Genomic DNA, 23,472 nt, shown 5'->3' on the forward strand with positions numbered 1-23,472 from the left:
CAGGATTGAATAATGGATGAAGCCAAAGTCAAAATGATGAACTCCATGATAAGGGCTGTACTACAGTCTAGCAAAGAAGGTGTCCTTGGCAGACATTTCTCAAGTAAGTTTCCATCTCCTTTTGCTTCTTTACATGTAAAATTAACCCAAGTCTGTCCACATTGCTAATCTGTGGCTACAATAACTCTGGTCTACACTATTAAATTAGAGGTCCATTTTCAATAAGGATTAAATTTGGTGGATGAAAGCAGTTTTTGGCAGTCACAAAAAAGTGTGTGCAAGTGTGCATGCATACATGTATGTGTGATGTGCATATATGTGTTTACATGTGCATGCATGTAAGTATATAAATCTAAAACCCTGTATAGCCCAACCTCTATAAAAGTAATGCTCACAATTCAATAGAGATGTATACAGTGAAATGTATTGGCAATGGTATTTCCAATGACATTATTTGGCCCAAGTAGGCAAAGTTGTCCAAATGTATACAAAATTATAAATTTCAGAATTCAAATACAATTTAATCACATTACTACTTGCTTTTGCTAATGGTTTGACATTTCAACAGTAATCTCAAAACTGAAGAAGATATAATAACATTTAGTCATTTTCATAAAAATGATGTGATGCAGCAGAATGATGTAGTATCCTGGTAGTATCTTATCAGTAATTGTAGTACTGTTATAGTTGTGCTTTTCTGTGCCTTGCTGTAGGAGACTATCGTGATATGACAGGAGAAGACTTCCCTTACAGACAACTTGGCTTTCCAACACTTGATGCCTACTTCAGCACCATCCCTGATATTGTATCAACCAGATTGTAAGTTTGATATTTTCATAACAATCTTATTGATATACAATGTTTGTTATTTGAGTGATACAGTAGTCTTGGTTAGCCAGACACTCACTGCTGGGGGACCTCCCCAAATGAGAATCTTGGGAAACAAGATTCCAACTCACCCGGCGCATGAAGTAGCTTCTAGAGCAGTGCATGCAGGGGAGTGCTCATGTCTAACATTGTAGGTTAAACGATATAGGTACTTTCGTGACAGGTTATAACTTTTCAAGCAAGTGATACATCTTAATATTACAACAAATAGGCCTCGTAAGACTATTCTTCAAGACTTGAAAGAAATGTACTGTTACTTCCGGCGAGGGGTAGTTGGAACGTGGTTTCACCAGACTCTCGTACCAATTGATACTTTATGTTGCTTTTGGAAGGACTTTTAGTTTAGAGGGAAACTTCTCTGACAACCATTTAACCATGATTTTCATTTCCATAGTAACAGAAATGGTGATATTTCATACCATAGTGTGAAAGATGAAAGTACTGCCCATCTAAACATGGTCCCCATAGTAACATAGATGGTGATATTATGTACCATGCCATGAGAGAGATGAAAGTACTGCCCGGCTAACCATGTTTTTGGTCCCCATGGTAACAGAGATCGTGATAGTACGTGCAATGTGCCATGTTGCGAGAGACGAAAATATTGCCCATCTAACCATGGTCCCCATAGTAACATAGATTGTGATATTATGTACCATGCCATGAGAGAGATGAAAGTACTGCCCATCTAACCATGTTTTTGGTCCCCATAGTAACAGAGATGATGATATTACATACCATGCCGTGACAGATGAAAGTACTGCCCATTTAGCAGCTATGATATCCAAACAACGATCAGTCAGAAAGAAATCACGAGGTCGAGCAATTAAGGTTGGTGTTTTTTGAATTTATCAATCAATCAAGCAATCTATAGAACACCAATTTCCAGTAAAACGTAACGGTCAGACTAAAGTGTTAATATTCATTTATAATTATGTACTGTCATTTTCAATGAATTTGATGTTTAGTTTGCGATTCGTTTTAGTGAGAGTTTCATAAAGAAAAACATTAGTAAACAGAAAAAGAACACAAGGTGTATGATTGATCTCCTAGAGATAACAAATGAACAGCATCCAACAAAGTTGCATTTTATTGACTACTGAATAAGATGTCCAGACTGTTTATTGGTATTGTTTACACATGGACATCAAGTCAATGTACAGAGTCCATCAATGACAAGTGTACTGTTAATTGAGCGAGTTTGTAGTAAAGATTCAGTGTATTCAGAAAAATATTGGGGAATAATATAATTATACTAGCGCCAGTAATATTTTAAAAAGATCGGGGAAAGTAACGGCAAATTGGAGCATTTTGACTCATATTTTGAACACAGCAGAACCAATGACATAGATACATGTTGTCATGACGTAGAAAGACCAGAGTATATATTCCATATTTTTTTGTTAAACCTGGCTCATGCATGGTATAATGCTAAATAAACAAGTTTAGTGTTATACAAGTACATTTTTAAAAATTGTGGATGGAATTATAGAGAAAAAAAGTTAGATTTTAAACTATCGTGACTCTATATAATGATTTGATCTGTTTAGCAGATGAGGTCATCCAGAAGACCAAGTTATCTGGCACAAAGACGTAGTGTTAGTAGATCCACATCCAGTAGATATGGTCCTATGGCTTCACCAAGATCTAGCTACATGACGCTATCATCAGCACCACAAAGACCCAGATCTGTTGTACATGTAAGTTCATAACCTGGATGCCAACGTGGTTTCTAACTAAACCCACGTCTGGTCGAATTCCCTCAATCAGCACAAAAAGTTGTTCATCCAATCAGTGAACCCCAACTGTTATAGTGATGTAAACTATGTATAAGTAGCACCCTGAGCTGACAAATATACCATATTTCGACATTACATAACTGTCCCAATAAACACTAACTTTATGAGGGACTGTGTTATTGGTTAGAATTGTGTGATTGATTAACAAAGACATGATGGTAATGACTGTGTGGGTGGCTGTGGATGAATTTAAATTGCATCTCATACATCTCAGGACTTCGAGAGTAACGACTTTGACTATATGGTGAGTAGAGGTCTAAATGGTAATGATACTGTATAGGAACTAGACTAGTAAGTTCAAAACATAAATCTTTTCTTGAACATTCATCAGGTGTGTAAGTTGTTTTTTTTTGCCAAAGAATCTTCTTAGTAACTGATTGTAATGATACAATAAAAAGTACTATAATATTTGTTTCATGTTTGTTATCCATTGTAGAATGCAAGGACAACAACATCTTTTGTACCTCACCAAAGCAGCAGTAATGCTAGTATTAAATTTGGATCAAGGTATGAAGTGCCACCCAGATTTAGAATGTTAGCTTCACCAGAGATAAGGCAATCAGTTTGCCATAGAAGCAACTCCTCTAGTAGCTATTCAAGTGTGTCTGACACACCGGATATCGATCCTGCTGAGGCTCTGAAAAAATCAGGTAAGATTTCTGAAAAAAATAGTTAATTTTTTAACCAGATTTGGAAAAGTGTAAGATGAGTTATTGCTGAAATGCCAAATAAGAAAAAAATGATAATTGAACAATAATAATAGTAGAAGATTTATAGGGTGCAAAATCTCTGTAAATAAAACTCTTGGTGCAAAAGTGAAGAGAATATTTTACTGTATGGAAGGAAAGTAAGGGAATACACAGACACTGGGTATAGGGTAAATGGAGATGGTGGAGGCCAATGTTTAAAGAGATAGGTCTTAAGACAATGAAAGACATCAGGAGACTTGGACTGAGAGTTGAAAGGAAGAGTGTTCCAAGATGTAGGGCTAGTGTGAGAGAAGGGGCTATCACCAAATGTCTTTGTAGATACCCTTGGAACTTGCAGTTTCAATACAAGCTATTTTTTGCCTGCCAGTCATGTCTGGTAGGTTACCATTGACCTCCTCCATGCAATAATCATCTGTCAATTTCTGTTTAAGTGAGATGATAATTTTTGTGATGTCATACATTTGATGATGTCATGCATTTGTGATGTACATTTGATGTCATACATTTTTACTACATAATAGGGTGATTTTGATGATGTCATACATAGTAACAATACATCTATTGTACATAATATGGTAATTTTAATGATGTCATACATTTTAACAATACATCTGTCTATTGTAAAAAAAGAGGGTAATTTTAATGTCATCCAATTTTTTATTTCTGTATCCCAGGTTTAAGTGATTACAAGTCGTTGTTGAATATTTACTGTCAACACAGATACCGTGGTTGTGATTTACCTAACTACAAAAGTTACCAGAATTCAACATTTGACTGGAACACTTCAGTAACATTTTGTGGACAAGTCTTCAGTCACACAGACAGAGCTACGTCCAAGAGAGCATCAGAGCAACTCGCTGCCAAGGCTGCTACTGCTGCCTTTTATAATCATATTGTAAGTCTTATTGCCACAAAGAAGTTTAGTAGTGATGGTAAGTGAATTGATGACTTTGTCAAGAAAATAAATTTTGCCATTTATTCATCATGATATTAACATATCACTCCTTTCTAACACAGAGATGAACAGACAGACATACACACAGACACACACAGACACAGACACACATATTCACAGACAGACATATATATGTACGTATGTACATACATACATAAATGCATACATACATACTTACATACATACATACATACATACATACATACATACATACATACATACATACATACATACATACATACATATACATACATACAATATATGTACGTACACACACACACACACACACACACACACACACACACACACACACACACACACTTACATACACCCCACATTATTTGCAACTATTTGGATAGACATGCATTTCATGTGTCTGAAACTGGCAACTGTCTGGAAATGAAACTGACAACTGTCTGGAAATGAAACTGACAACTGTCTGGAAATGAAACTGACAACTGTCTGGAAATGAAACTGACAACTGTCTGGAAACATGATAAATATTCAAAACAAACTAGTCGGAGAAGAAAATGTTAATAATTGCCACTATTACAAAATCACAAGTTGATTATCAATTACATGATTGGCTAGAAAACTACATTATAACTTCTCTGATGTGATGAGATCAACTCATAATAATAACAATTTCATAATTTATATTCACAAATATCAATTTTCCTATTTCATAATATAGTATATGTTAGTGTATTGTATCCAACACTCTACCTGTATTCCTGTAATGTTTCTATTCTTTATATGTTTAGCAGCACCAACACTTACCTCACCTCCACCTCATGTTGTAAAACCGAGACCAGCAACTCTTGTAGCACCTAGAGATGCCGACGATGAAAAACTTTCCCGTAGAATAAAACAGGTATTTATCAAACTTTGCATGTTTGAATTACCCTCCATCACGATAAGACAGTTGGAAAATCTAAGAAAAAGTTAAAAATATTGGTACAAACTCATGTATATGGGGGGGGGGGGGGGGGGGGGGGGGGGGGTTGAAATCAAAGCATTAATTTGTTAATTGGTTGTTTTATGGTTCCTTAGATTATCCAACAAAAGCCTAATGGATTATGGTACACAAGACTAATACCTGAATATAAAAGTAAATACCATGAGGATGCTCCTGCAGATATCCTTGAAAAATTACAGGATTGGACAGATATAGTTACCATGGAAAGGTAGGCAAACCTGGGCACATCTGCTCCTCAAACGTCCTATAAAAATATGATCAAATCCTGGAAAATCGATCAACATTACTGTCAGAAGGTGTCAATTAGATGGATAAGAAATATGGATTTAAAAGCAGATGTGTTAACAAATAAAATGTCAACACACATGGAAAATGACCAAAGTTGATCTTAATACTTAAGGAAAACTGATGAAAGCTCCTGGAAAGACAGGTTATCAGTCTCCAATGGGTGAAGCCCAAGGGGGACTACTATGTTTGGGTTCGTCTGTGCTGCATACATGCTTGCATTCGTGTCCAGCTGTAGCTGTGAAATGCATAAGCCAATTTCAACCAAACTTGGCTCAAATGTCAGATACTATAGTGGACATATGCAGCCATATTTGTCATAAAAAATTCACACTTTCCCCACTATAACTGGTGAAGCTTAATAGATAGAGTCCCAATTTGAGTGTCTACACCCATGTTATTCAGGTTTCAAGACAAATTCATCTTGTATCCAGCTAAAGACAAACCTAAAAAGGATGCCATACCAAGTGACACACTGGTACAGGTACAGACATCAGAGAGTATGACTGGTACCAGCTCTTCTTCGGAAAGGAAGGTTACTCTGATAAAGGAGACTCCCAGTTTTGATCTTACGATAACAACAGTCATATCTCCAGCCAGTGGTAGAACTAAACGATCTGTGAGAGAAAGTTGTAGTAGCATTGATACAGTGAGTATTATGTATAGTCACAGATAGTACACCGCCATGCATCCAATGGTAGAACTATACTGTCAGAGAAAAGTTGTAGTGAATTTTTTGAAGATATTTTGGTTAAAACTTTAGCACTTGCATGGATATGTTGTGTATCAGTTAAAAATTGTAGTATTTTTCAAAGATATTTTGTGTATCAGTTAAAGTGTTAGTACTTTCAGGGATATTTTTGAGCATTGGTTATAATTTTACTACTTTTATGGATATCATTTGTATTGGTTAAAATTTTATGATATTACTGGTATGTGAAATGTTCATAGTTTTATCCATTTTTCAGGACCTGGACAGAAGAGTTGTTGTAAAAGAAAGACCAAGAATTAAACCTGCAGAAAAGCCTCCATTAGGGTAGGTTCCAATATATTATACCATGAACAAGCCATGTTGTTGTCATTGAACAGAAAATATAGATTTATATACCTGGTCGTTCTACATCACAACAACCTGTGTCTATGTCATTGGTTCTGTGGTTCTACATCACAACAACCTGTGTCTATGTCATTGGTTCTGTGGTTCTACATCATGACAACCTGTGTCTATGCCATTGGTTCTGTGGTTCTACATCACAACAACCTGTGTCTATGTCATTGGTTCTGTGGTTCTACATCATGACAACCTGTGTCTATGTCATCGGTTATGTGGTTCTACATCACAACAACCTGTGTCTATGTCACTAGTTCTGTGGTGCTCAAAATATGAGTCAAAAAGTTCCAAATCACCATTATTTTTTCCCGATTTGACATAAATTATCCTTGTGGTATAATTATGTTTTTCCGAAATATTTGTCTTCATTCAGCAGGAAAACACTCTTGACCTATACAGGGTTTTGTTACTTCTCGTCTAGTGATTCGTAGTGACAAGCCCCTTAGGTCACTTGTATTTTTCATGGCTGAATGAAGATTTGTGAATTATATCTAATTATACAGAAAACCTATTTGAAAGGGTACTTGTAGTTATAATACAAAATAGCTGTTGCCAACTACTTAGCTCAATGGAAAGTCACCAAACTTCCTATATTTTCTGACTATTTAGTAATGTTTACTTTCGAAGTAAATACATTGGCATTTTATATGTAAAAACCTTGATACTGTGTTTGGTTGATAAACCATATTGCAAAGATAAAAAAATAACACCTATTTTTTGTTTTCTGTTGACAGGTCCTCTATAAAGGTACTTGTTAGCCATATTGACAGCTGTGATGAATTCTATGTTCATCGTGTGGAGTGTGACATCAATCAAATTATGGACTTCATTGCTGAGAATTATGAGGTAAGTATTGACTATCTATTACTGTGCATTATGAGGTAAGTATTGATAACCTAGCTCACCATTATGAGGTAAGTATTGACTACCTAGCTCACCATTATGAGGTAAGTATTGACTACCTAGCTGACCATTATGAGGTAAGTATTGATAACCTAGCTCACCATTATGAGGTAAGTATTGACCACCTCGCTGACCATTATGAGGTAGGTATTGATAACCTAGCTCACCATTATGAGGTAAGTATTGATAACCTAGCTCACCATTATGAGGTAGGTATTGACTACCTAGCTCACCATTATGAGGTAAGTATTGATAACCTAGCTCACCATTATGAGGTAGGTATTGACTACCTAGCTCACCATTATGAGGTAAGTATTGACTACCTAGCTCACCATTATGAGGTAAGTATTGACTACCTAGCTGACCATTATGAGGTAAGTATTGATAACCTAGCTCACCATTATGAGGTAAGTATTGACTACCTAGCTCACCATTATGAGGTAAGTATTGACTACCTAGCTGACCATTATGAGGTAAGTATTGACTACCTAGCTCACCATTATGAGGTAAGTATTGACTACCTAGCTCACCATTATGAGGTAAGTATTGACTACCTAGCTGACCATTATGAGGCAAGTATTGACTACCTAGCTCACCATTATGAGGTAAGTATTGACTACCTAGCTCACCATTATGAGGTAAGTATTGACTACCGAGCTGACCATTACCTAAGTATTGACTACCTAGCTGTCATGTCTTTTCAGTACTCATATTTCCTCATGTTGGGGTGCCCTCTTGTGACACTTCATTTGAAAATGACTGCACAATGAGTAAAGGAATTGGCTTCAATGATTTATATATCCAGCCAGATTAACTTGTTATATGTATTGTATTTCAATTCATTGTTACTTCTATTATTATTTTTATCCACAGGTAACAGAAAATCAACCCGATGTCTTGTCAGACTATGATGTTGGTGACTATTGTGTAGCTTACTATCATTCTGACAAGTGTTGGTGTAGAGCTGTTATCCTGAGCCGTGACAAGGTATCATCTCAAACCTACTCTGCTCAAAACATTCAGAGAAATAGTGCCCTCTATAGGCCAATCACCATAGCGAACCATGCAAACCGACTGTCATATATTAGGATAAATGGAAGTACATGTATACACAATAAAAGAGACCCACTTCCACTCATCAATGAATATACGATGCATTCATGCTCATACTAGTATTATTGAAAATTATATGAATTTACGTCTTTCAATGTGAGAGTCAGTGTGCTGTAAGCATGGAGGTCACTTGCAACTTTGAATCAATACACTTGTATGTGTCAAAATCTAATCCTGCGATGTGATGACTTTCAATAGCTTGTTTGTGCTGAGGACGATGAGTGTGTCTGTGTATCAGTAGGGGTCGGATGATGTTGTTTATATTTGTATTGAGTGGTCTGTGGGAAGCCTGTTATCTATCTAAATTGTTCTTAGGGAACATAAAATGTGTATGATAGGCACAGTCGTTCGGCGGGCGATCCCTCGATGATTCAGCTGTAAGGGATGGGATCCAGATGACAGTTATTTTTAAACCATGCAGTATTTATCTATAATATTCTCTTATCTTCTCTTCCTCTCACACTATTTTCCCAGGAGTTTGATGAAGTTGATGTACAGTTTATTGACTTTGGGAACAAATCCACTGTGTCTGCTCATGAAATGAGACAATTGATGACAGAGAGTGTGAACAGATCAGCATGTGCAATCAGATGCCAGTTACATGGAATACAACATACCAAGGTGTGATATTTATCTTAAGTCTTCCATCTATTCCAGTTATAAAGGTACTATAAATTAGCCTTTTGTATTGACGTGTTGTATACATCAGTTCCCTATATCTAGACATGTATTAATTCACAGCTTTTAACATGGTCATGTTCAAGCCCATTTTTACTCAAACTTAGTAGAAAGTTAATATAACAGAACACCATGATGTGTCAGTGCCTGTGCTAGTATGGCATAGTCAGGGTATTCACAAGGGTGTTGGCAGTGTCCTCTACAGCCATACTTTCATAAGCATAGTGAGTGAAAGTGTTACGTAGCAACAAACATTGCAAGCATCAGTGTTATAAGTCCCCAATGGGCTCAGCCCAGAGGGGCTTTAGGAGTGACCCATGTCTGTCCATCCATCCATCTATCTGTCCGTCCACCAGCCATATCTCTGACACCCATGACTCAATTTCAAGCAAACCTGCCACAAATGTTAAACACTATAGAGTAAGTACATGCACACCACTAAATGTTGTGAACTTGGCCTTTAAAGATAAAATGGTGGTAACCTCTCTGATATATTTTGGACATCAATGGGACTATGTCTTTGTGTGGGTGGTACTTCCATAGTCTTCGAATACAGAATTGTTTTGTTTTGAACTCTTATCCTGTGTCTTCTTAAACAATTTTCTTATCAGATGAAAAGTGAAGACGTGGTCAAAAAATTTGAAAAATTAACAGAAGATGAAGTCAATCTTAAAGTTATGGAATACACAGGTAAAGATGGATTTATATTTCTGAAATATTTTGTTTATACTTTTGAATACATAAACAGAGATCCAACAAGTAAACACTAACTTTTTTCTCATATATAGCTATAATTGAGTTACAGTCCTTCAGAATTCTAGCCTACTTTTCATATTAGATTTTAAGAACGAAAAGTTGAGTTGTACCGTAGACATGATAAATAAGTCTTTCTGTGTTTATGATAACAATGCAATCACAAATTACCTTTACCTTGAATTGTGCCATTTTGTTTTAACAATTTATCTCAATACTCCCTATTGAGCTGTTGAAGGTGAATACCACACCAGGAAATAAAGGCATTGTCATAAACTTTGGGTTCTGGAGAGTCCTTTCATGATTTCACATCATATGAATTATGTGTGTTTGCCAAGAAATACCAAATTGAAACTCTATTTCACTAATATTGTTTTCACACTTGTCCACCATTAACATACATACATATTTATTAGATGCACACTGAATATTCATGACTATCTAACAGTAATAAGCACTGAGGAGTCATCAATATTCAGTGTGCATCTTATACATGTACATGTGTATGTATGCCATGTCCCATGATGCAGCAGTGGACCAATGTGAGAATAGAGGTGAAACGTGAAATAGAAGTTTCACTTCGGTGTTTCTTGCCAATTGTGCACAATTTATGTGATGTGAAATCATGAAATTACTCTCCAGTACCCAAAGCTTATGAAAAGACATTTTGTTCCTGGAGTGGCATTCCTGTTTAAGGGTGAGCTTTGTCATTTCTCAAATTACACTTTTAGATATTACAGTTTACAATAAAAGACCACTGTGGGTATAGCCATCATGGCTTTGGTAAACTTGAAGCCCTAGTATGGATATTTTAGAGGCCGAGTGAGTGGTTCACTGATATTTTCTCACTATTTTTGTTGTAGATAACGCCTGCTCAGTTGAACTGAGATCTTTAGATGGTGTCAACATTGGCATGTTATTGTGTCAAACATGCCAGCATAAAGATATAGCTGCTTCCCCAGACCTGAAGCGTATAATTGCCAAAGAGTATGCAACACCTGTCGGGAAACTTGGCAGTCCTGACGGGTCATCAACAGGACAGAAAGAGACACCCCCTGAATTGAACCTTTCGGCTAAAGAACATTTAACACCAGTGCAAAGGTTAAGCAGTCCAAGGGGTTCACCAGAAAACATTAGAGTGACACCCCCTAATCTGGTGTACCCAGATGGTGAATACTGGGACATCTATGTATCACATGTTGGTAATTCTACCAATGATGTTTGTGTAGGCTTGATAGGATCTGATTATTCTGTGAGTATTATGTTATCTATAATCTAATGTCAGTAATTTGTAGTATCTGAAATATGGAATATGAGCTGATGGTGCTAAAACATAGATAGATAGATAGATAGATAGATAGATAGATAGATAGATAGATAGATAGATAGATAGATAGATAGATAGATAGCGAGCGAGCTGATTGATTGATTGATTGACTGACTGACAGATTTATATATTTATTTATTTATTTATTTATTTATTTATTTATTTATTAATAATCATCCTGTGTAATTATACTTAGTTATAAATCATACAAAACTATCAAGGGTTTTGAATTCAATACCCAACATCATTTCAACCCTTGAAGATACTGATGTGAATTTTGTGTATAGAGCGCCCCCACATGGCCAAAATTGTTATTATCCTGCAACTTATTGACCAATCAGAACAGGGAAAATTGTACTCTCTTCTAACAAATACAACTCAGTGTTCTCACTAGATGTTTTTCACTATGGGATTGTACTACCCTGTGTACTATCTCAATCTGTAATTACGTAAGTGACCAAAGAGGAATAAATTATCTTAGGTCTGGTGATTGTTATGGAACTATTTTGTATAAAAATGAATATTTTGTATATAATGATTTCATTGTCAAGATGTCTCAGTAGCCCATATACTTCATTGTTCTGGAAGAAAACAACTTTGGTTTGATCATTAGAGTGACTGTATGCTATGTTTTGCCAACCTCTTACTCTGTGCAGGATAGTCTTGATGACTTAGAAAGTAAAATGCTGGCGTACTACTCAGACACCACCACCACCACCACCACCAGTAGTGTTTCAACTGTAAATGTTGGACAGATGTTTGCATTGCTTTCAGATGATGCATACTATAGAGTCAAAGTAGTAGAAATAGAACAAGACAAGGTTTGTAGTTTACAATGTCCATACTCAAAACAATATAAAGTTGAACATTATCGGATGTAGACTGAAAGATCCTGTGCTGTTTCTAGTTACCGTAATAACCACACGCTCCAAACCAGTAGAAACGTGCCATATATATAAGCAAAAACAATGACGGAACTTTCAGTCTGACTTTGATGCCTATCGGACTTGTGTTCAATATATTACTAGAGGGCTCTTTGGGCGTACAGTCTTACTGCTGAAAGCACTACCCACTTTAAGTTTAAGTTAAATAAAATAAATAAAGAGATAAAGTAATGTATTTTCCTTCATATCTGTACTGTAGATGTCCATAATGACGGCATGTAGCAAGAATGCATTGTAGTGGACTGACTGACTTTACAATGTATCTATATTTGTCTCAAATGAGTTAGATTTAGTCATCATCATACATACTGCCCTCTATGGCGAGTCTCATCAGCCAATGTTTTCGTTGCGTTAGCCGGGGAAAAATGCTCTGGTGTGCGAGAATGGATATAGTGCAAATAGTTAAATCAGGTTTTTTTGTGATTTGTAATATTTTATGAAGTACTTTGCAAACTCCAAAAGTTCTTTTGAGTTGTTCTTTGTTACTGTGCAGTAACGAATTTTGTATCGATGAAAACTGTAGTCCTCATGTGACATTTCTCTACAAAATGCCTACAAATTGGTTTAAATTAATAGGGTGTATTAGATATGGCAAAGTTTCACATTGAATTTCTTTCTTATTTCAGGCGAGAGTTGACTATGTTGACCATGGGGACAGTGACATTGTTGAGATATCCCAATTGAAACCCTTACCTGCAGACTTCTTGACATTACCCTCCCAGGTATGTAGTACTTTGGTCCTAGCTCCTGCAATCTCACTGTGACTGTGTTTTGGATATTGTTTAACCAGCATTCAAGTCTATATCTGTGTTATCATCATTTTACCAGAGAAACTCCTTACTGACTTTGACCCCAGTGTTCAAGGTCAAATGTAAGTTTGTAGATTTAGCTATATTAGTATCACTTTACCAGAGCAAAACATCTTTACTGACCTTGACCCGTCTTCAAAATCAAATGTGTAAGTTTGTAGATTTAGCAGTATTAGCATCTCTTTACCAGAGAAACATTTTGCTGACCCTGACCCCAGTCTTCAAGGTCAAATGTGTAAGTTTGTTGATTTAGCTGTATTAGTATCACTTTACCAGAGAAACATTGTGCTGACCCTGACCCCAGTCTTCAAGGTCAAATGTGTAAGTTTGTTGATTTAGCTGCATTAGTATCACTTTACCAGAGAAACATTGTACTGACCTTGACACCCCAGTCTTCCAGACTCAAATATAAGTTTGTAGATTTAGGTGTACTAGCATCATTTTACCAGAGAACCACTTTACTGACCTTGACCCCAGTCTTCAAGGTCAAATGTAAGATTACACATAGAGTTCTATAAGAATAAGTTCTCTTTTAAACCTGGAATTTTGCACAAATATTTTACATACGTTTTATGTTTTAACTGGGTTTTTTTCGTTCTCATCTTTGCAGGCAATCACTGTCAGCTTGGTTGGCCTTGACAAATTTTCAACAAATGAGAAAGTTGTGGAGAGACTCACAGACATGACTGTTGGCAAAGTGTTTGTGGCATTTGTCATGGAACGGTAAGAATACCTAACTTCAATGTCACTGAATTGTCAGGGAAGAAGGGAGAAAGTGAAAGAAGGAAAGGATTGACAGAAATAAGGGGAAGAGGTGTGGGAAGGGAGAGAAAAGAGCATGAGAGGGGTCAAAGAGCATAACTTAAAAGGGAGGGTTTTGACAGAAAGGGGAGATGGGTAGTGAGTGGATTGTATAAAGATGACACATACCATTAATTTTAACTTGTAGATTAGTACCACCAATAATGGAATTTAACATTGATTTTAATCGTTCCCCACCATAGAGATGAAAACATCAAAGTTGAACTAATAGATACCTCTACTGCTGATGACGTAAGTGTTAATGAGATGTGTCTGAACCTGATAGCAGATGAAGAACTCAGTGCTAAACTACCCCAGGTAAGTGTAGAGGGAGGAGGGAGTGGAAAGGGTCGGGGAGATTGGGATGGTTGACAGTGAGAGTGAGTGCCAAACTACCCCAGGTAAGTGTAGAGGGAGGAGGGAGTGGAAAGGGTCGGGGAGATTGGGATGGTTGACAGTGAGAGTGAGTGCCAAACTACCCCAGGTAAGTGTAGAGGGAGGAGGGAGTGGAAAGGGTCGGGGAGATTGTGATGGTTGACAGTAAGGGTCAGTGCTAAACTACCCCAGGTAAGTATAGAGGGAGGAAGGAGTGGAAAGGGTCGAGGAGATTGTGATGGTTGACAGTGGGAGTGAGTGCTAAACTACCTCAGGTAAGTGTGGAGGGAGGAAGGAGTGGAAAGGGTCGGAGAGATTGTGATGGTTGACAGTGGGAGGGAGTGCCAAACTACCCCAGGTAAGTGTAGAGGGAAGAGGGAGTGGAAAGGGTCGGGGAGATTGTGATGGTTGACAGTAAGAGTGAGTGCCAAACTACCCCAGGTAAGTGTAGAGGGAGGAGGGAGTGGAAAGGGTCGGGGAGAATGTGATGGTTGACAATGAGAGTGAGTGCCAAACTATCCTAGGTAAGTGTAGAAAGGGAAAGGAGTGAACAAGGGGACAAAGAACTTGATAGAAAACTATCCCAGGTAAGTTTGGAAGAGGAGGGGCCAGTGAATATAACTGTTAAAGTGTTACTCTTGCATATAGAAAAATCTCAATAAATACAATTCAATTGGATTTTTAAAATGAAATGTGTAATACCAATAACCATATCTAATGCAATTCATTCAACATCTCGGTCTGTTATCTTGTATGTCAATAACTGTTTTATGCATATATTAATATATTTCTAATTTATCCAGCTTGGTGGTATGGTGAATGGATTTATAAGTCATATCAGAGATGATGGATCAATCTTTGTACAGATTGAAGGACCAGGATTAGATAGATTAAATGAATTAATGAATGATATGAGATTACATTACACTAAGGTTAGTATTATATCATTTCAAGTCTAATGTTTTCTTCTTCTTCGTGATTTTCCACCACTTTCTAACGTTTCCCTACAAAGTTAAACTATTTAAAACTAATAATAATCCATATACATTGTAACTACAACTGCTGACATCGAAGCATTGACAAATGGAACCTGTTCCAAACAGGGAAAGTAAATAAATGAATTGGATTAATAACACTTGGCACAGCATGTTGGAACAGCAGAGACTTGTATTACACACCATGGTTTGATAAGAACAGTTGCGCATGGCCTCTTTATGTGTATATGAAATGTCAGGGGAACTTCTAAGTTGTTTTTAAACTTGAACTATTATGTAAAGAAGTCTGGATACAACTGTTCTTATCAAATGATGGAATGTAATACAAGTCTCTGTACTTCCAACATGCTGTGCCAAGAGTTATTAATCCAATTCATTTGTTTACTTTCCCTGTTTGTAACAGGTTCCACTCGTCAATGCTTAACTGTCACTGATTGTATATGTTAGCTGTTGTTTGCCTGCTGATGTCACACAGATTTGTTTGCGCCCCCCCCCCCCTCCCTCACATGGAGGAGGGACTTGGCCATTCCAAGTTAATTTGCTGATTTCACTCTGTACACACCTAATATCTGGATTACAAGCGATTTGATGTTTGCTGCCTTGAACTTTCTTTTGGTGGTATTATCTTCCAAAGTAACCCAAAGTAAACTAAAGTAAACCAAACTAAACCATGAATGTAAATAGTGACATGCTGACCAGTTGGCCAAACATATCATTGTGGGACTTGTCAATGTCTGTATTGAAGAATATATATTTTGGCATTGAAAGAAACATCAAATTTGTCCTTGAAATAGTTCAATCATTCTGATTAGCTGAATTATACCTCTATAATTTCAGCAGTCTTAATATTGAAATATTATCGGTATATTCTTGATATCTGCGGATTTTTAACATTTTTAAATAGCGTACAGGTGCTGAAGAGTTTGTTTCCCGACCTCAAGTTGGTAAACTGTACTGTGCCAAGTATCCAGTGGATGGTAACTGGTACAGAGCTATTGTTGAACAATTACTGCCAACCAAAAAAGTGAGTGAACTATTATCTTTGAAATCTAAGGTATATACACATTATTTATTTATGTTAGTTTGTAAATGTTGAAGGAGTTGAACTGAGCCAATCACAAGAGGGCACACCTTGGTTGGGCCAATCACAAGAGGGAACACATAAGTTAGCCAATCACAGAAGGGCACACTTAGGGTGAGCCAATCAACACGTAGGTTTAAGCAGTCACTACCTCAAACATCCCTGCATGGCTAACACTTGATTGGCAAAAGACAGTTCCAGAGTTGTATTAACATTGTAGAGCGCCACCAGTGGTCAGAGTGTGTATCATCTAAAATAATACATTTCCCAAATGCTTTGTTTTATTAGGTCGAGGTGTTCTATGTAGACTATGGTAACAGAGAAATTATATCAGTGTCACAGCTACGTGAACCAACCAAAGCCAATCGACACATCCAGACACTACCATACCAAGCCAGAGAATGCCAACTAGCAGGTCTACCTATCGGTAGTAATAAAATGGAGATGATTGAATGGGCTAAAGAACTACTAGACATAGTGCCTACCAGTGATGTCACCTCAATTAAGGTAAAAAAAATTATTAAATTTGATTTGTACATTTGCGGCACAACTGAATTTAGGTTCAGTAGTACTGTAGGTGTTGGCAATCGCATCATTTAAAAAAATATGTACATTTTTAGCACAAGTGAACTTATGTTCAATAGTGCATGCTGTAGACATGAATAATAATACTAAGAAGATGAAGAAGAAGAAGAATGTTTGTTCTTATATAGCGCTTTTTCTGTGCTCAAAGCATTTTACAATTATTACCCCTGGCACGGAGCAATGGCGGCACAATGGCCCTTTATACTTCCTCAACTCCCTAGGGAGCACACAATCCATTGTAGCAATTTAAGTGCATAGGATTAAAGCATTCACATTGCAACCTCTATCCTACCATGTCCCCAATTATACAGCTGGGTGAATTGAGGCACAGTCTTGGTTCAAATCTTGCCCAAGGACTTTAGCCACTCGGAAACAAATGGCAGTGATGGGGCTTGAACCAGATACCCAGTAGATTCCAAGCCGGCCTCGCTAACCATTTGCCTGTCATGACTCCACAATGAAGTCTCTAGATCTGTCTGTGTCTACATTAGACTAGACCGGCTCAACTCTTCAGGCTTTTTTTTCAGTCTTTATTTGAATAAAACATTTTAAAAAAACAAAAAAACATAACTGTTGTTTTATGTGAAATGATGACCCGACTGAGTGATTGCAAAAGTCAGCTGAATAGGTATAGCCCCTAGGAGAACTGCCAAGAACAGATCAAGTTTTCCTTTACAAAACAAGAAATGAATATCAAACTAATAACATTTGAAGATAGTGAGACTTACAAAAAATCTCCCAAGGAACTGTGCCAGTGTATGTGTACATGTCTGTACTCATTGCGTGTGTCTCTGTGTGTGTGTCTGTCTTAAATAAAAAACTGTTTGGCCAATTGCCTTGGTATCTTGTGTAGTGCCTCCTTACATATGTCCAAGCTGTGTAGAATTATAACTGATGTAGACCAATAGTGGCACAATCCTGTATACCTCCTCAACACCTTTGGGAGTATACTAGTAGGTGCGATGACTAAGCACAATGTGAAATCCTTCACGTAACAATCCAGCCAGGTCCACATTTATACATGTCAGCTGTGTTAGCAGGGGCAAAACCGTCAATTCAAATTCTGCCAAATGATTTGAAATTGAGCCAATATGACTGAGAATGAAAGGTAGCAGTGTGTAAGGTACGCCATGACAGAGCGCCCTCACACATCGGTTAACCCCTTTCAGATAGAGCAGGCCAGTGAGGCCAGAGCAACACAACCTGTTACATTCTAAAATGGCAACAGCAAGGATTATAAACCAGCACTGGGCACATTAAGGACCAGTCCCTCAAACCATTTGACCACAATTCTGCAATACTTGAGTAAGAATATTAGCAAAAATCGTGAACCATAACATTCCTTCCAAACACATCACAGTTGTACTTGGAGATTTTGTCATCTATAAATACATTGTCAGATTTTCATTCTTTATCATTTTAGGTTGTACAAGAAGCCAGTACTGGCTGTCCTGCCTGTATAGAGTTATACATAGAAAGTGTCAACAATATTAGTCTGAATGAAACACTGTTACAAGGACATAAACCTTCACTGTAAGTATACCACAACATTTGTTTACACATGGATATCAAGCCAGTGTTTGTATACCAATGATTTCAAATCAAAACCTACTGGAACAAATGCCTTTATATTTAGTTGGGAATGTGACTAAGTTTTTAGGTAAGAAAGACGTGTTCCAATCAAAGTGATTTCACCATAGCTTTGTAAGTTAGATTCAAAAACTTTAACTACAGTTGTACTGCTCAGCAGATTTGTCTGAAACTTTTTATTTTTCCTCAGAGTTGAGAGGTTTATTGATGGAGCAGACGTCCCTTTACCAGATGACTCGGAGTCATCATCCGTTGCTGAAGATGTGATAAAGGCACTGAGTGACACAAAGATTAGTTGTGAAGAACAAATAGATGCAGAGACAAAACTAAACACAGAAATGCTATCAGCTCTTAATATCAATCAAAGCAATGATAATAAAAACAGTACTAGTCCACCACAGAATGGCACACACGATGTATCACCCGACAATCAGGGTAACCTTGACAACAGTTACCAACAGCAACAAACTGGGAGCAGCGTCATTCACTCCTCAAAAGTTACCAGTATGTCATTGCATGAATCCTATCTTGATGATAATGGCAATGATGTCCAAGAGGAACTTGAAGAGGGTGAGATAGTGGACTCTGATGAAGATGAACTTGAAGAGGGTGAGATAGTGGACTCCGATGATGAGTTAGAGGAGATAAAGAATTATGATAGTTTATCTCTACCCCCACCCCTCACAATTGTAGAAGTTGATGATTATATGGATATACATGTCTCTCTTGTCACTGATCCAACTACCTTTATGGTAAGTATCAAAAACATACTGGGTATTTATTTTGGATTTTTAATTTATAAATAATTTTATCATGGCTTCCTTCTTGACAAATCGATGTCAAACAACATTTTCAAAGTCCATATTTGTAACAAGTTGGAAGCCATGATAAAATTGTCTTATAAATTAAAAATCCAAAATAAATATCCAATCCTCATCTATTTGGTCACTTTAAAGGAGAATGCTGTGAACGCCATGAAATAAAGGCATTTTTGTCGAACCATTCCATATTTCTGAGGCTAACTCCCATGAAGCAACACACAAACACTCGTAAGGGCTGCCACTATTTAAACAATAGAAAGCCAATGATTTTCATTTCGTATTTCACATCAATTTTACTCATAATGTAAGCAATGTAAAATCATAAAATTACTCTCTACGACCCAAAGTTTGCAAAAATGCCTTTATTTCATCCTAGAGTGGAATTCCCCATTAACTTTAGGTTCTCATGGTTAAGCATCACCAACATTACAACTGATTTCAGAGAAAAAAACAATTTGAAGTAAATGCCTTATTTTGGGTCTTGGTTATGGTCAGCATTGCCTCATGAGAATCTGTTTAAATTCATATGCAATAGGTGAGCAATGAATATTCATGACTCCTAAGTGTTTATTACCTTCAGTGAATATCCCATGATATTCATCGTTCACCTATTGTATATACATTTCTGCTCATGAGGCAATATTCCCCATCGAAGTTTCCGTATATTATACACAAACACTAAAGACGCCTTATCACAATGGAGCAATGAGAAGTGACATGTAATTGATGGACACTGCATGAAAGGGTAGCGTTTCCGGTTCTGGATACACAACGATCACTATAGAATTGCAGCGATTCTGGATGTGCTGGAAACATCACTTTTTCATACATGGGGCACTGGTCATTTTCATGAGTGTTCAGGTGTTTCAAAAATTTCACTTTCATTGCCTTTCAGTGAGTGTATCGCAATGACCGTTGAAATCAATGTGCACCATTTTCAGACTGCTTATGGATAGAAAAAATCCTCAAAAGTTTATATTTTTTTAGAATGATGACTCAGCACTAAAACTTTCACAAGTCTTTCAGGATTGCAATATCTATCAAAGAACTGCCAGTCGTACAATCTATTCTACTTTCTGTAGTAAATTACTTCAACTGTGTTGTTAAAATTGGCTACCAATTTATCAGTCCTAGCATGTTATACAATCTTCATTATATGGTGATAAATTGCAAGAACAAGACAAAGTTGTGGCCCTCATTCAATGCATGATTTAATATTTAGCTACTAGTAGTAGGTAGTAAAGGTAATTCAAGCCAACAAAAATATCAGGAATGAAATCAGAGACTGCACAATTCAGCATAATACAGTTTTATTGAACATTGTAAAAAATTTCCATGTATGTTTGATTCTCCTTCTACAGTGCCAACCATGGAGTAACTATGATGACCTGGATGACTTGGTCGAAAACATGAAAGAATTCTACAACACTCATGTAAGTAGATGAATTTTTACTCTATAGTCACGCTGTCTGTGTCTCTGTTTTGGTTCCCTCCTGTGGGCAGGCTACATTGTCAGTGCAGTGGTGCTATTTTCTATATCTAGACAGTGTAGCTTCAAATTACTATTGGTCCACATCCCGCATAGCTATGTTCTTGTATATAATGTGTAATGTGATAATGTGTGTTTAGTAGGCATTTTTATCTGAATATCAGTGACAATTATTTTTTTTTCTAAAAACATGTAACGTGAGACACTTACACTAACTTAATGTGCTTGAGGTCATGACCCCTTCAGTTTTGGGCCATGGCCTCATTCTCATATTAAGATAGCTGTAGTCATCTAAATATTGGAAATATCTGATATTTGAGTACACTGATTGTTGAAACTATAACTTCTTTCATTTTGAGGAATACTTTCCCCCCCTACTCAGTGTCTAGTTTTAATTTACTGCTACTAAAGCCTTGATTGCCATTGAGATTTCAGTGTCAGTTTTGTAATGGTTTCAAAGACAACTAAATGAATAGTTAGTATATGAAGAAATTAATTTATATTTTGATAGCAAATTTGCCATGTATAATTAGGTATTGTGCATACTTTTAATTTGCAAGGAAAGTAGTCAACATCAGGAGTTTTACAGATACAAGAAGTCATTGATATTAACTGTTTTTAACTTGATATACAAAAATCAATTTTAGTCATTAGTTTATGTATGTTATACTTGTTAGCCGGTTACCATGGGAATACAATAGGTTACCATGGGAACACAATATATCTGGTAGCTTTGCTTTTGAAGTTCAATGTTTGAACTCTGTGTCGAGATCTGAAAGTCTTAATCTGTAATTGCTTGTCAGATCAGAGTTTAAAACAACAGTTGTTTTTGAGATGTCAACTGTGTCCATCTTGATTATCAAAAGTCAGTACTTGCAATAGCATCATGATCAATGTCTGATTCTTTAAGGTGGTCATATGGACGAGGATTGGGCATTTATTTTGGATTTTTAATTTATAAAACTGTTTTATCGTAGCTTCATACTTGAAAAATCCATGTGACCAACATATGCCAAGTCCTTGTTTGTAGTTCAATGAATTGCAAAAACATAATAAATGTGTAAAATGTTTGTTATTGTATGTACAACAACAAACATTTTTACACATTTTTTGGCTTTTTTGCAATTTATTAAATGACAAACACAGACTTAGACAATGTTGTTTCAAATTGACTTTTCAAGTAGGATGCCATGATAAAATTGTTTTATAAATTAAAAATCCAAAATATATACCCAATCCTCATCCATATGGCCACTTTAAGTTGGGCAGTTCATTAATTATTACATAGTAATGTTTGTCAGTTCTTCAATTCGTACTTTTGATGAAATTTTGAGGGAAAAATACTAAATTTTCTAGACAGACTGTATTTATCGTGTAATCCTATCATTTCAATAATTGTGTCAAATATGATTTTGTCTCAGAGTATCTTACAGAATTTTTGGTGTAAAAGGATTTTTTAACTTCCTCTATTTTATATATTATTCTTTTTCCTATTTTTATTTAACTCTGTATAATGGATATTTTTTGTATGAAAGTAACGTAAATAATAAAATAATGATACTGTCATAGCCTAAATAGAAACACAGGATGTCTGTTGGCCTAAGTTATTTATTAGGTTCAGTACCATGATTGTCATGATTCAGTGTAAGGATTCTAATTAGATATTACACATGTGCTCCCCAATATTTTTTATTCATTCAGCCAAGGAAAATACGAGTGACCTAAGAGTCACCCAACAAGTAGTGACAAACCTTAAAGGTGATTAAAAATACTCACATTCACTATCGCTAATTTGCTAGGCGACATGTTTGTGAAATGCATTCTGGTTTTAAAACTTTAAAAAAGCGTCTGCAAACACCTTAAAATGTCCTTTTTTCAGTCAGTTCCCTTTGGATTTACTTCGAGAGTTTTCGGGTATTTCCGGTCCCACCTAGACCACAGGATTTTGTGACGTCATAAGGGGTACTCGTTAGCACTAAGGCTATGACGAGCATAGTCACTAGGTGAATAACAGGCCGTAACACAGTTGTTCTTTACCACACAGACGCTTTTTTAAAGTTTTAAAACCAGAATACATTTCACAAACATGTCGTCTAGCAAAATACTAATAGTGAATGTGAGCATATTGAATCACCTTTCAGGTCACTCGTATTTTCCTGCTGAATGATATTGGAGAATAATATGATATCTCCTCGTGCATGATTTTATGAAAAATTGGGAAAAATAATAGAGATTGGAATGATTTGACTCATATTTCGAGCACTGTAAAATCAGCGATATAGACACAGGTTGATTAAATGTCATGATGTACAACCTGGGTATATAATCCATATTTTCTGTTCAAAGACAATAACTTGGGTTGAGTATGGTATAATAGTCTGTGTTCTTACAAAGACACGAGTTGAGATAATATTGTTGTATATATATGCATTCATAATAGTGTACATAGACAAGTCCTGTAAGCATATGCATTCCAAAACA

The 23,472-nt window shown here is 36.4% G+C and overlaps 1 protein-coding gene across 1 annotated transcript in view; it reads left to right on the plus strand.

The window, feature by feature from the left end:
* Positions 1–23,472, plus strand: part of LOC144444954 (tudor domain-containing protein 7-like) — a 31,478-nt gene continuing 8,006 nt past the window's right edge. The window contains 26 exon segments of the mRNA XM_078134505.1: positions 1–103; positions 714–819; positions 1,602–1,719; positions 2,442–2,588; positions 3,124–3,337; positions 4,072–4,329; positions 5,117–5,226; positions 5,406–5,539; positions 6,022–6,265; positions 6,585–6,652; positions 7,462–7,573; positions 8,504–8,617; positions 9,218–9,364; positions 10,033–10,111; positions 11,038–11,106; positions 11,302–11,426; positions 12,158–12,322; positions 13,072–13,167; positions 13,865–13,977; positions 14,259–14,373; positions 15,234–15,362; positions 16,330–16,449; positions 16,795–17,013; positions 18,515–18,624; positions 18,872–19,433; positions 20,864–20,935. Of these exon segments, the coding sequence (XP_077990631.1) occupies positions 13–103; positions 714–819; positions 1,602–1,719; positions 2,442–2,588; positions 3,124–3,337; positions 4,072–4,329; positions 5,117–5,226; positions 5,406–5,539; positions 6,022–6,265; positions 6,585–6,652; positions 7,462–7,573; positions 8,504–8,617; positions 9,218–9,364; positions 10,033–10,111; positions 11,038–11,106; positions 11,302–11,426; positions 12,158–12,322; positions 13,072–13,167; positions 13,865–13,977; positions 14,259–14,373; positions 15,234–15,362; positions 16,330–16,449; positions 16,795–17,013; positions 18,515–18,624; positions 18,872–19,433; positions 20,864–20,935 (3,837 nt within the window). The 5' untranslated portion in view covers positions 1–12.

This window comes from Glandiceps talaboti, chromosome 13 (genome assembly GCF_964340395.1).
Source record: "Glandiceps talaboti chromosome 13, keGlaTala1.1, whole genome shotgun sequence".
Lineage (NCBI taxonomy): Eukaryota > Metazoa > Hemichordata > Enteropneusta > Spengelidae > Glandiceps > Glandiceps talaboti.